Below are 13,125 nucleotides of genomic sequence, written 5' to 3' on the forward strand. Positions count from 1 at the left end.
CAGCCTACCCTCATTGTCTTGTTGATGTGTGAGGTCGATGAGATGTTCAGGTTAGCCGCTGATGGCAGCCAAGAGACAAGACAGCCAATGCTAGTCGAGCAGTGTGAGTACTCCGTTTGAATACCCAATGCCAACATTGCAAATGATAGTGGGAGTTTAGTATGGCCGGTCTCAGAGGATACAAAAGAGACAGACACTTTCACGGGCTCATCAGAGCCATCACTGATGGTGGCAGCTGCTACTTCATGTGTAGCAAGACTATTTATTAATATCTAAGTATTTAGGAGTGACTTCATCACTCCTGAAGTCTGTTTGAACATCTAAGCACCGTTACCTACCACCTACTACATACTGGATAGCAAGCAACCACCTAGGTAGATAGCAACACTCACTATATATGTACTGGCAAGAAGATGAGTTATCCCGTAGGTTATCAGGCAAAGTCATCGTTATCACTGGTGGTGAGTTGAAAAAAACCAACTCCATCCCCTGAGCTCCCCTCATTTTCAACAAAAGACACTTAGCTTACCCTTCAAATCACCAGGAACCGCCGGTGTCGGTAAAGAAGAGATCCTCAAACTCGCCCAGCACAATCCCGCTCATATCTACTTCACGGGCCGCAACGTGCAGGCCGTCAACTCCCTCATCGACGAGGTAAACGCCATTACCACCTCTACTACCACGACCAACGATGGAAAGAGCATACTCACATTCATCCCCTGCGACCAAACCTCCCTCAGCTCCGTCCGTGATGCCACAAAGCTCCTACTCGCCAAATCGCAAAGCCTAATCGACGTCTTAATCTGCAACACGGGCGTCATGGCCATACCCCCGAGATCTAATTTGCCATAAACTACCTCTCCCATGCCCTGCTGGTAAAACACTGTATACCCGCGCTGCAGAACGCACGGGCCAAAAACAAAGGCGCGGCCGTATCGTTGTTACTTCCACGCCTGGGTTTAGGGGCGCGCCGGAGATTGGTTTCGCGGGGCTGAAGAAGATGCAAGGCGGTGTAGGCGGGCCGGCCATGCTGGCCAAAAACACGCTGTACTCGCAGAACAAACTTGCGAATGTCCTGCACGCTGCAGAGCTGGCGAGGCGCTATCCGGAGCTTCCCGTCGCTGCTAGTCATCCGGGAGTGATTGCGTCGACGGAGCTGATGGGGCATATGAATTTCATCGACCGGTTGGTGGTCAAGTTGGCTGTGAGGAATTTTGAGTCCTACAGTTTGCAGGAGGGGGTGTATAATACCCTCTGGGCCGCGATGACGACGACGACGACACAGGCAACAGGGACGGCTGGGCAGGAGGGGGCTTCGTTGGAGTCCGGCGGCCTTTGCGAGGCCGTGGGAAAGCCACTTGCACACACGAAGTTGTCCGTCGATGAAGCTCTTGCGGGGAATGGACGGAGAAGGAAATTGAACGGTACTTGCAGTGATGATGTTTTTGCTGTTTCTTCTTTTCTTCTTCTTCTTCTTCTTCTTCTTCTTCTTCTTCTTCTTCTTCTTCTTTCACTTTGTTAATACGAAAGTAATATGTAGCGCTGCTCTTTTATTTGTTCTATGCCCGGATATGGGATGGGAAATGTGTATAATAGTTAGTTACCTATAAATCAGTATTGATTTTTCTCATATCCCTCTAAATAATGTTAGACAATCTCAAAATGCAGTTACCGCAATTTCCAAAGCACGTGAGTGTGTCTCTAGAAGGTGGGGATGGCGATGGCGGACTCATTACTATTTATCTTGCTGGCTCAGTTTCCATATTGTAATAACGAATCTGACCTTCCACTCATACTCTCAATTTCATGTGTCTTATTATCTCCGTCATCCCGAATAAGGGCTTGCCTCACCCACAACCAAAGAACCGGAATTGAACATATACAGTAAAATTCTGACTCTGGCATTCGAGATATTTCTGAGAACGTAATTAAACCACCAGCGGGGATAAGTAGCAAGATATCCGCTCCCCGATGGTGCAACTGACAATCGCCCAATCAAGTGCCCATAACGTACCCTCACCGTCTTGCGCAATGGGGCGGCGGATGTCGACAGAATAAAAATGGCTATTATTACAGTTAATCGGCAAACCAATTCGTCACCCTCTCTATACTTTGCGTGATGCGTCATCGTTCAGCGCTCGGAAACATGGCGAAAATGACATCGGCGGTTTTCGTCTTCTTCGTCTTCGTATCGTCATTATTTTTTTGCTCCCCGCCCCCACATCTCTCTATCCCAAAAAACGGCAGAAAGGTCAGGTGGGACTCTGAATCTGAAATTCGCGCCGTTTCAGTAGATAGCGTGGGAAGATAGAGTGATTCAGACAATGAAAGTATCAGCAAAAATCCAAAAAACGCAAGGATGAAGAAAATTTCCAAATGATCAGCCAAACTTTGTTGGTTTTCCCCCGCGCGGGTTTTTTGCGACAAGTGATCAGACGGGAGCGATTTGTTCCTCTTATCCCCCTCCCGTCAGACGAGCGGATAAACAATCATTTACTCGACTGAGGCGGGAGGAGAGGTGGGGGAAAAGAACGTATACGGGGAACCCATCAAGGGTTCCGCCTCACCGAGGCAAGTCAAGCGACAGGAAATGAAGAACAATAGGTTCCTTCGTTTCCTAGTTATGATGATACCCATGTTTTTCGCCTAAGCGGGCTCCCGGGCCGGCCGACGATGAGGACTTTTGGTGCGAAAAAGGAATATTCCAGAAAAAGGCGGGGCTGATTGATAGGCGAATTCGCTAGCACGAATGACAGCACAGACCCTGTTGGACGAACGAGCCTTCAAGAGTCTGGAAATGGGCGAACAACAAGAGCCGGTATCCAACCATTTCCCCATGCGGTAAAACGTGTATAATGCATCCTGCGTATCACTCTGGTCAGAAGATGAAGTCCGCTATATACCAGGTCACACGACCGATAATATCCCGTGTGTACGGCGTATGGCATGCATAATAATAATAAGAATAGAGAGCCATGAGCATGGATTTCATTTCTCATTATTATTCCACCTATACCCAGCTGGTAAAAAGGAAAACCACTTTGCTGTGGAAGCAACAAAAAGAAGGATCTGTCCCTCCCACCTGACCACCGGACATAATTCTTGATGTGAAGCGCATTGCGATTGAATTCTGCATATTCAGGCAGGGTGTGGCGACGATCTACTGCATTAATTAGTCCTGATCTGCTGCAAGGCATTCTTGTCAGCAGCGGTAAAATGCAGTGCAACGGGCAACCCTTGGCGTTGGAAGCATCCCTTTTTGTTGGTTGGTCGAAAATATCCTTTACGGAAAAATAAAACTGCAACGAACTCAAGGCAGTAGTCCTGGGCCTGGGATGCTTTCATAGAGAAAATAATATGAAATCCGTTCGAAGGATGGGCTTATTTTCTCGTTGGAGTGGTGACAAAGACATCTTATATTCAACAGATTCTGAATCTGTATCTATATGTCAGCGTTGATTGTAAAATAATGTAAAATCAGTTAAAAAAAAGGTGTGTAAAGAAACAACGAAATACCGGCAACCCGGCATCCCCAACCCCCCGCAATTAACGAGAGAAGAGATCATGGTAGTGGTGGTAGTGGTACGGACTACTATGCTCAAGCGTGTCCTCGACTTGGGTGTGTCGCATTAAATATTACGCGAGGTCATGCCTGCGGCGTTAGGCTGGATGGAGCAACTGCACCACTTATACAACCATTTTCAGTGGGGGGATTTAGGTATGAATAAAATAGTTCAAAAAGGGAACAATTTTCTCAGCGGCTCCGAGGAGAATCGGTAGGTTTCCAGCTCGTAACCCCACGGTGGTGTGGTTGTCAGCTCACAGACCTGTGAAATATCACAACCCACCCCCACCCCCACCACTGATTGCAACTTTTGCCAGTCGGCGGCACAGAGGAGGAATAATAACTTTTAATCATAGTAAATAGTAATAATGAGAATGAAAACGAGAATAAATGAATGAATAGAATTGTTGCATCTGGACAGACTGAGACAGCGAGACGGTGTATTCGGAAACCGTTTTCGGGGAACACTGAACAGTAGCGGTCACCAAGTGGTTGCAACAATGACGTTTCCCCGCCAAGTTCTGTACGGTGTACTATGTACAGTACTCCGATGTCTTGCTTGCTGGTCAGGACCAGATGAGATGGGCGGGTTAGCACCGGAGCCTTCAGGATTCCACCCACTCATTCCTCTCCCCCTTTTTTCATATATATCCATATATTCTTTCTTTAGCCGGTGAAACTTAACGCCGACTGGAGATGGCTGCACCGTCTATGCTGTACTGCCGAGTTGCCGAGTTGCCGGTGTAGAGGGTAAAAAAAAAAAATAAGAAAAATAAATAAATAAAACTGGACGACGGCGGCGGAGTTGGAGCGCTGCTAGGCCAATCATTTCTTGGCAGTGGAAAATCCGAGGAGATCGCCAAGGCGAATATCACACACTAGTTGCTTGGCGGGGTGGAGCGGCGCTGCCCCTGGGGCTTGGCACTGCGCGCACTGCGCACTTTTCCTATGCACGGCGGAAAATCCATTCGTCATTGTTGTTCAACTTTGTCTCGAGGCTCACGCGAGTTAAAATAAGAATAGTGGCTAAATCCGATGCGCCGACGAAACGGATCGCGCCGTCGGTAGTTAGTGATTTGGTGCTGCCCAGGGGCCAGGGGGGGCGTTGCGCGGCGTTGCACATTATGTTTACTTGATTTATGTGCGGCGAAAGCAACAGGTGGGTGTCACCGTGCCTGTGGACCTCCGATCGCTGGCGGTGTGTCTGAGACTGAGAGGGGGGTCGAGGAATTAATTTGGTAGCGCGGGCAGTGGTCCGAGATTATTCTTTCATTAGCTCCGTTTTGCTAACTTGCTCCTGCATTCTTCTTGGATCAAAGTCCTCTTTTTTCTCTCACGTCCGGTTTCAAATAAGAACGGTGACGATGGCTCTGCTGTTTCACACCTCGCATCAATTCCATTTTCTCACCCCAACCCGTTAGAGACTGCTGAAACCCTTCCATATTGTTCTCCCTGTCCAATTTCCAATAGATATATTATCATTACTTACCTCCTTTCGATCACCTCTTCTTCTTAAATGTTTCTCTATTTTCATTGCTTCCATCCTTTTCTTTTATGGCTCCCCGATAGAAGTAATTGTTCAGCTTTCCATTCCACCCCCTCCTCCCCCTTCGCCATTCCCCCACTTGCTGCTGGCAGCATCTCGGCGACGTAAACAAGATAAAAACGAAAAAAAAAAAAAGAAAGAAAGAAAGCAAAAAGGAAAAGAAAACAAACAACCTCAAAAAAAAAGACCAAACTCAGGAAGAGGATAATCTTCTTACCGAACCAACCATGCCTCTTCTCAACGTCAGCGAGTTGAACGTTGTTCTCTCGATCTTGGGTTTGTAGAGACAGCATATCTCTCGATAATATTCCATAGCGACCAACCCATATTCTTTGTAGGAGCATTCATCGTTCTGTATGGCTCCATCTCCACAAAGATCCGAAATGTTTGGTATCTTGGAGAAGCCTGTAAGTGAAGTGTTTCATTTTACACCCGATCAATCACTTTTTTCCTGACGTGGAACGATACATGGCTGCAGTGCCCGCCGTCATATTTGGTATACTTCTTGGGCCCCTCGCAGCAAAGTTCATAGAAGTTGAACACTGGGGCTCAGCAGCAGAAGATCAGAAGTACCAAGTTACTCTAGTAAGTCATCCCAACAGCCATCTAATCCCCCTTCAGACCACAGTCGTTCGCTAAGCCAGAAATTTTCTGAACCACAGGGCGTGGCTCGGGTTGTCATCGGTGTTCAGCTAGTCATTGCGGGTTTCCAGCTGCCTGCTAAATATCAATTAGCGCGATGGAAAGAAATGGCACTCTGTCTACTTCCTATCATGACCATTATGTGGTTATGCACGACGGGGTGTATCCTCTTGACCATCCCAAACCTTACTCTGGTAAATAAAACCCCTCCCCCGAAACTAGGGCCCAACCTCCAGAATCGTAGTTCAGATTGGTTAATAGATTGTCGTTTTTAGCTAGCTGCTCTCGTTATCGGATCTTGTGTCACTTGCACGGACCCTATTCTGTCGCAGGCCATTGCTAAAGGACCATTTGCCGACAAATACGTTGATCGGGACTTACGTGAGATTATCTCTTCCGAGGCTGGAGCTAACGATGGCTTCGGCTTCCCATTTCTCATGTTGGCGACGTATCTCATCCGATACGCGGACGTTCCCGGGGCTGGGGAGAACATAATTCACAAGAGAAGCGGGGAAATCGGTCGTCTCGGCGGCGGTGTCTGCAAAGCCATTGGAATGTGGTTTCTGGAAACATGGCTCTACACAGTTCTAATGAGCGTTGTATATGGCGCTATATGCGGCTACGGCAGCTGTTTAATTATGAAATTTTGCCTGAGAAAGTGAGTTCTTAATATTTCAAGGGGGAAGAAGAGCGAGCATGTGTTATCCCACGGGTTGCTTACTCACATTTATTAGGAAATTGATCGATAACGAAAGTTTTATGCTATGGCCGTGCGCGTTAGGGGTAAGTTCTAAGAACCAGTTACCCGCCGAATATCTGAAAATGCTCGATACTAACTAGTATGCAGCTTTTCATCCTCGGAACATGCGGCGCTTTGGGCACTGACGATCTCCTGGCTTGTTTCGTTGCCGGAAATGCATTGAACTGGGATGGCGAATACCTCGCCGAGTCCGAAACGAGACATGACGAGGTGAACTCATGTATAGATGTACTGCTGAACTTCGGTGGATTCATGTACATTGGAGCAATCATACCGTGGTCTGAATTTAATCAGCCTGAGTTTGGAATTACATACCCGCGACTAGTTGGATTGGGATTCCTCGTGCTGTTTCTCCGTCGCCTTCCCGCGATCTTGGTGCTGTACAAGCTCATGCCGAAGGTGTGCAAGAACTGGAAGGAGGCCTTGTTCATGGGATATTATGGTCCAATCGGTGAGTGAGAAACCGCAGATTAAAACCCAACAAAGGGCACGGTAGTAAGTTTTGTTGTTACCCTTTTCTCTGCTAACCCTGAATGCTTGAATAGGAGTCGGTGCGGTTTTCTATCTCGAACATGCCCGTCACCTTTTTCCCAAATTCGGAGAAGGAGATCTCGAAGAGACTAATCTCATCCGTGCTCTGTCCCCTGGTGAGTATTGCTCCAAATTTCCCATCGTTGCGTAAGCACGAAAGCAATTTTTCTAATCTAAACGCCAAAAAAGTTGTATACTGGCTGGTCTTATTCTCGATTGTTGTCCACGGCATCTCAATCCCAGTCCACAACGTCATCTACAAGATTGCAGGCATCAACCCAATAGTAGATAAAGCTGGGCCAGTAGAGATAACGCCACCTTCGAGACGGATGTCGTTGCCGAAAAATAGCATGTCGAACAAGAAGCGGAATTCGATTACTGTGTACAACAGGTTCTCACGTGGCAATCCGGCGGAGGGTCAGAGCAGCAACTGGGAGCTACCAACCTCTCACGGTAGCCGAGTTAGGGACGACCAAGGAGAACAGATCGAGTTCCAGTCAGCCTATTCAAGGCCACAGCCGTGGTCACGGAAGACCAGCATCCACTTTGATGTTGGCGGAGGGGAATCAGTGTGATTGTAATAGGGAGTGAGATGCTAGAGACGGCGCATCTGTGGGGGTTATGTAGGAATCAGAGGTCGCATTGGAAGAGAGGTAGAAGCTGCCAAAGTCGATGGAGAGTAGCTTGGATCACTGGGTTGACGGCAGACGACAAGAATGGGTGCAGCGGTAGTGATGGGCGGAATTGGGACAGGGTTGAGCGTGAGAGGAATGTAGATACGGAGATCTCACGCAACTATACTATCTGCTCCCTCGCGCCGCTGCTCTTGGTGGTGTAAGAAGAGAATCTTCGTGCGAGAGTTATCTGCGTCCCATATGTGCCTGTTCATGTATATAGTTCCACTTATGGTTTTGCACTGCTCCGCTGCTTATTTTTCCTTTCATGCTCCCTTAATTATCTCCGTGTGTGGCTGCTGCTGCTGCTGCTGCTTTTGGTAGTGTTAGAAGAAGGTCCCTTTGCAAGAGTGATAGATGTCCCATAGATGTCCCATGTGTTTCTGTATAGAGTTTAATATACTGTTTCGCACTGCGGTTCCACTGCTTTACCTTCACTGCCCTCTCTTATTGTCTCCTTGCGTAGCCACACGAGAGAGGGCCTTCTTCAGTGCTTCCGTGTCGGCGCTGTTATTATTATTATTGCTGGAGACGAGAGGTCAGGCCAAACATCACAGAGACACGGATGGAAAATGAGGGATGAAGAAGAAAAAAAAAAAAAAATGCCTCATACAACGGTGGAATATGTTGTTAGTAGTGGCAGATGCTATTCCACATGCGATATAGCTAGCTGCTGGCTCATGGAGAAAATAGCTTGATCACTCTCCCCGCACTGGCAGTTTTGTATTTGGTTGAGACTCCTGAAACTTCTTTGCAAGCACCTTCATCTGAGTACGCTCTGGCATGGGTTCTTGGGCTTAAAGGAGGTTGTTGAGTAAACTGACTTATTATTAGCTATAGCGGACTGTCACGATGGAGGTTGGTTTGGCTCCCACGAACCCCCCAGCAACAATAAATACATTATATAGCATCACATTTCCAAGTCTTATTCTTCTCTTCACTTGCTTGTGAGGTATACGGTATATTACTCAAGAAATCTCCAGAATTTACGACCCCTGAGCGGGTCTGCCATGGATCTATAAGCATATGAGCTGATCCTGATTCTAAGAATACCAGATGGCGTCCATGTATTCAGTCGCCAATGCCACTGGAGTAAAGAGGGGACGAATTACCCAATCCAATCCCTCCAACAGGTTTATATCAGAAGCTCCATGGTTGAGGTCCAGGAAAATGGTTTCCCCGGTTAAAAAAGAAAAAAGAAAACTTTCCTAGATTATTATCCTATAACTACCAATCAATCAATCGTTCCTCATGTTATGCTCATGCTTCTTCTGGTATTCATCTGTATACATCATCTTCCACCACCAACACTCAACTCCCTCATCCCCTTGCTCTGGCGCCACGTAGTTGTACTGTACAAAAGTATGATGAATGCGCGCATTGCTCCAGTCTCCGTCTCATAATTCTTCCACCAAATGCTGTGGCAGAAGCTGCTGATGCGGCTCTTGTCATCAAGGCCGCCTCTTCCTCAATCAATCATGCAAGTAAGTAATCTTTTCACGAGAGAAAGCCACCGCAGCCAGCAATGGCCAGCCACCTTTCTCGTTCGCCAAAATCCCGGGAGATATGGCGCGCTCTAGGCTGTCAGTCGAACTTCTAAAAATGGGGCATGACTCAGCTGACAAGCGCCTAACGATCAGGATGGAAGTAGTGAACTGATGCTGTCCAGCGATGTTTGGATCTTGATCTGTCGTTTAAACAAGACAACCAATAAATAGCCACCGTTGTTCGTGGCATCTTTCGGGAGAAGTTTATGTAGGCCGAGAGTTTGTCCAACACGGGGTTGAGTCCCAATCGCAGATTCACATAGTCACCGCGGACAATATTCCTCACTCACGGGCAATAGCACAGTTTTATTTCATTTTACTATTTGCGGTAGAAAGTCTGCGAAGGAAGATTAGCCACATTCCATGTTTGTTAGTTACATCGGTGATTCGAAAATAAAATGAGGGAGCTAGTTAGCTGAATGAATGTCTATTATTACTACTCTCACCTAATTCCGATTTTTCTACTCCGTACGGAGTACGGAGTAGTTTATCTGTTGATGTTGGTGCTTAATAAAAAGTAACAACATCAAGGGGGGGTGTGAAGAGTAATTATCCTCCTGTAGTTAGTGTACTGCGTACATCGCGAGGGGCAAGGATTGCTCAACCGCCTGGCGAAAATCACTTTTATTTCCTGACGTCAATCAATAAATTTAGAGCTACCCTGATGAGATAACTAGATCTCGTCGGCTTCAACGACAGTTACTAGTGAATGAGATTGGAGGGTGTGTACGGAGTAGTTAGACTTCCTTTTTCTCCAACTCCAGCACGCGAGGAGTCGAGTTTTTCATAAATAGCAACCTTGTGTTAAATCAATAATACGCTGTAATGGCAGTCCAGCGGCGTCCACTCTTAACTCGACTGGCGCAGTCTAGATAGTCTAGATCCAGCCATCCTACGCTACGAACAATGCGAACAATGCGAACAAGGCTCTCAAGAGGCTTCCCAACATGCATCTCGTCCGATCATGATTATTCTCCCCTATAACTCTCTGAAGAAAAGGACAGGAAGGGTCAAAAGAGATTCTCAAATCGTCGTATTTCCCAAAGCCGCGATTGCCAATGTTTGTTATCCAAAATGGCCTTCATCCTTGCTGATTTATATTAAGCAAAATGTCCATGGATCCATCGCTCCACGCTTCGATGGGACCTTTACAGCCCCTTTGCACTGTCGCAGAAATTCATCGAAACATGAGTGGGTAGCAGTTAGTCCTTGCTGGTAGCCTGTCGGTAGGCCCTCCGCCCGCTAGTTCACCCTGAACTGACATCTAACTTTATCTTCAGGTCCAGTAATACGCCGCGTAATTCGCTGGGGAAGGGCGCAGCGACCAGTCATCCCCTGGAAGGTTTGAACCCTTATTAGTTACATCTTCAAAAAAGTGCAAAGGGGTGATATTATTCTTGGGATACCGGTGGCCTTCTAGGTCGGCGACTTTCTTGTGTGAGGTTGTATCCATAATAATAATAATCGCCACGCTACAGAGGCGAGCCGAATGTCTTTGCATCTTGACGGCGACTATCCCGCACAGAGAAATGCCAAAAACAGCAGAAATGCTTGAGAAAGAAAAGAGTTCCAATGGTCTGTCCGTGCTGGACCCTTGGCTTGATGGCTGATCCGTATTTCGCGACAGGCCAACCAGGGCGACGATGTAAGACGACAATAATAATAATAATAATAATAATAATAATAATGTGCAGGGGAGGACAGGACAGGCGAGAGGAGGCTATTCCTCTCCTATCTTGTTGGATATTTCTCTTCTTCTTCTCCTTCTCTTCCTCTTTCTCTTCTCCCTCGTCCGCTCTGACAATACTTAAATTCTTCGCTTCTGCACTCGTTTGGCAAATTCCGCTCCTTTTTTCTTCAACTGCTGCCAATTAACATATTCGCTATATTCTCTCCTTCATCAATACTTTGATTTCTTTCTTATATATATTGTTCTTTTTTGAAAAGAAAAAAAAACCCCCAGCGAAAATGCATCTGATGAAATCTCTTCTTGCCAGCGCGCTTCTGGTCGCTGCTGCTGTTGCCCAAAAGATTTCTTTCACCAGCTTCCCCGAGGATGTCCAGGCTGGCGAGCCTGTGACTGTCACCTGGACCGGTGGTAGTGACGAGGTACTTCCAGAGGCCCCTTTGCTTGATCCAAGATATCAATTGCTAACCGTGTCTACTTTCTAGCCTGTCACCATCACGCTAATGAAGGGCCTCAGTAAGGACCTGCAAGAGGTCGAGACCTTGACCAGTAAGTTCACCCCAGCTTTGTAGCAATCCCTAATCAAATCGCATTCTAGTACATGTACTTACCTTACTCTCAACCTACAGCCTCCGGACAAGACGGTACCTTCACATGGACCCCTGAATCTGACATCGTCAATGGCGACGACTATGCTCTCCGAATCAGCCAGGGTGACGAAGTCAACTACACCAACCTGTTCGACGTCAGCGGCGGCTCTGGCAAGGAGGAGACACCCTCTCCAACCGTTACCACTCCTCCCCCCACCGTTACTGGCACTTCCTCCCCAAGCTCTGGCCCCAGCAACTCTAGGAACAGCACCAGCAGCGAAGCAACCACCATCACCACTGGCGTGACTGTTACTCCCACAGGTCCCACAACTGCTCCTCCCACTCCAACTCCTAGCGAACCTTCTGCCGCCTCCATTATGGCCGTGTCCAGCCCCTTCGCATTGATTATGGGTGTGTTGGTCGCATTTGTCTACTTGCATTAAATTACATTTGATGTATTTTGAAACCATCTAAATTTTTTTCTCCTCTACTTCGATTGTCGAAGATATATTTAAGCTTCTTTGGGCTTCGGTTCTTTTCTTCTTCTATTTTGTCCACTGCAAACTCCATCTTCTACTGGAGCTCGTGATATCATACCCTGTCTTTCTGTTGTCTTTTTTTATTTATTTTTTATTTTTTATTTTTTTCTCTTCTATAGACAACACTCGACCCGATCTATTCGTCATAATAATGTTGTGTCGCTCTATTGACTTACCTACAAACACATCTTTACACATGCTGCGCATCTTCACACACAGTCGCATGCGACTTCTTGTCCGACCACCTAGGACGGAAATGGGAGCGGGATCAGTTAAAACAGGAAGAAGGGAAATGATGTAGGGGTGTTGCTCTCGAAAGCTTGGAGAGGGCAGGGAGGGATGAAAGCCGGCATGGCTCGCCTTGAGTGCCGCCCAGAAGCTCCGTATGGAGATTATCCTTTTGTGCTTCGTCTTCTATTGATTTAGAGTTGGAGTCTTGTATCTTTCTTGATAATGAAAAGGGCAGTGTTCTGTTTTTCTCATTCTTTGCCTCTCTTTTTTTCTTTCGTAAGTAATTAGAAAAATAGCATTCTGCAACCGGCCTCCGTCCCTAGTATGTAACTACTACATTGCCACAGATGTACCTCTCTATTCCAGGCTACATCCATGTATTGACGGATTAGGGGACCTTACCTGTGCAGCACGGGCTGATGTATTCGAAGCTGTACAAGCTGCTCCATATTCCACCACCTGGCTAGACTGGCAGAGGGCGGAGAATCCATACCTCTGCGACAGTAGTACGGAATTGCTCATCTCACCCTATAGGCACAGTTACAGGTACAGCTCACTCTTTCTTCCCCTCATACTAGTCGCACTAACTAGTAACTTAATGTATATAAAAGGTTAAAGTCTAGCAGTTCGAATAGTTTTTCATGCGTGCCCTTTCTCAGCAGTGAAATAAATATCGTGCATTCTGATAGACGCCCGTGAACTGTGTTCAACTGCTGGCAGCCAGTAATATATGTGGTGAATGTTGCTCGAGAGTTGTAGATAACTAATCTACTGAAAACATACAGATGTAGGTTGATCTTGAAACCATGGGAG

General features: G+C 46.9%; 3 protein-coding genes across 3 annotated transcripts; all 3 read left to right on the plus strand.

The window, feature by feature from the left end:
• Positions 1-397: 397 nt before the first annotated feature.
• Positions 398-1,770, plus strand: BDBG_04185 (oxidoreductase; the record flags this gene model as incomplete). The annotated part of the gene is made up of 4 exons (XM_002625270.2): positions 398-461; positions 545-748; positions 903-1,424; positions 1,652-1,770. 4 exons carry the CDS (start codon positions 398-400, stop codon positions 1,768-1,770), a joined length of 909 nt encoding a protein of 302 aa, XP_002625316.2.
• Positions 1,771-4,551: 2,781 nt separating this feature from the next.
• On the plus strand, positions 4,552-8,698 carry BDBG_04186 (plasma membrane antiporter). Its single transcript, XM_031721572.1, has 9 exons — positions 4,552-5,387; positions 5,450-5,518; positions 5,590-5,696; positions 5,774-5,947; positions 6,029-6,411; positions 6,488-6,536; positions 6,601-6,964; positions 7,059-7,160; positions 7,234-8,698. The coding sequence occupies exons 1-9, from the start codon at positions 5,339-5,341 to the stop codon at positions 7,617-7,619; spliced, it is 1,683 nt and encodes a 560-aa protein (XP_031578176.1). The 5' UTR covers positions 4,552-5,338; the 3' UTR covers positions 7,620-8,698.
• Positions 8,699-10,924: 2,226 nt separating this feature from the next.
• BDBG_04187 (extracellular matrix protein) lies at positions 10,925-12,881 on the plus strand. The gene is made up of 3 exons (XM_002625272.2): positions 10,925-11,374; positions 11,438-11,501; positions 11,582-12,881. The coding sequence occupies exons 1-3, from the start codon at positions 11,234-11,236 to the stop codon at positions 11,983-11,985; spliced, it is 609 nt and encodes a 202-aa protein (XP_002625318.1). The 5' UTR covers positions 10,925-11,233; the 3' UTR covers positions 11,986-12,881.
• The last annotated feature ends 244 nt before the right edge of the window (positions 12,882-13,125 follow it).

Source organism: Blastomyces gilchristii (genome assembly GCF_000003855.2).
Source record: "Blastomyces gilchristii SLH14081 genomic scaffold supercont1.7, whole genome shotgun sequence".
Lineage (NCBI taxonomy): Eukaryota > Fungi > Ascomycota > Eurotiomycetes > Onygenales > Ajellomycetaceae > Blastomyces > Blastomyces gilchristii.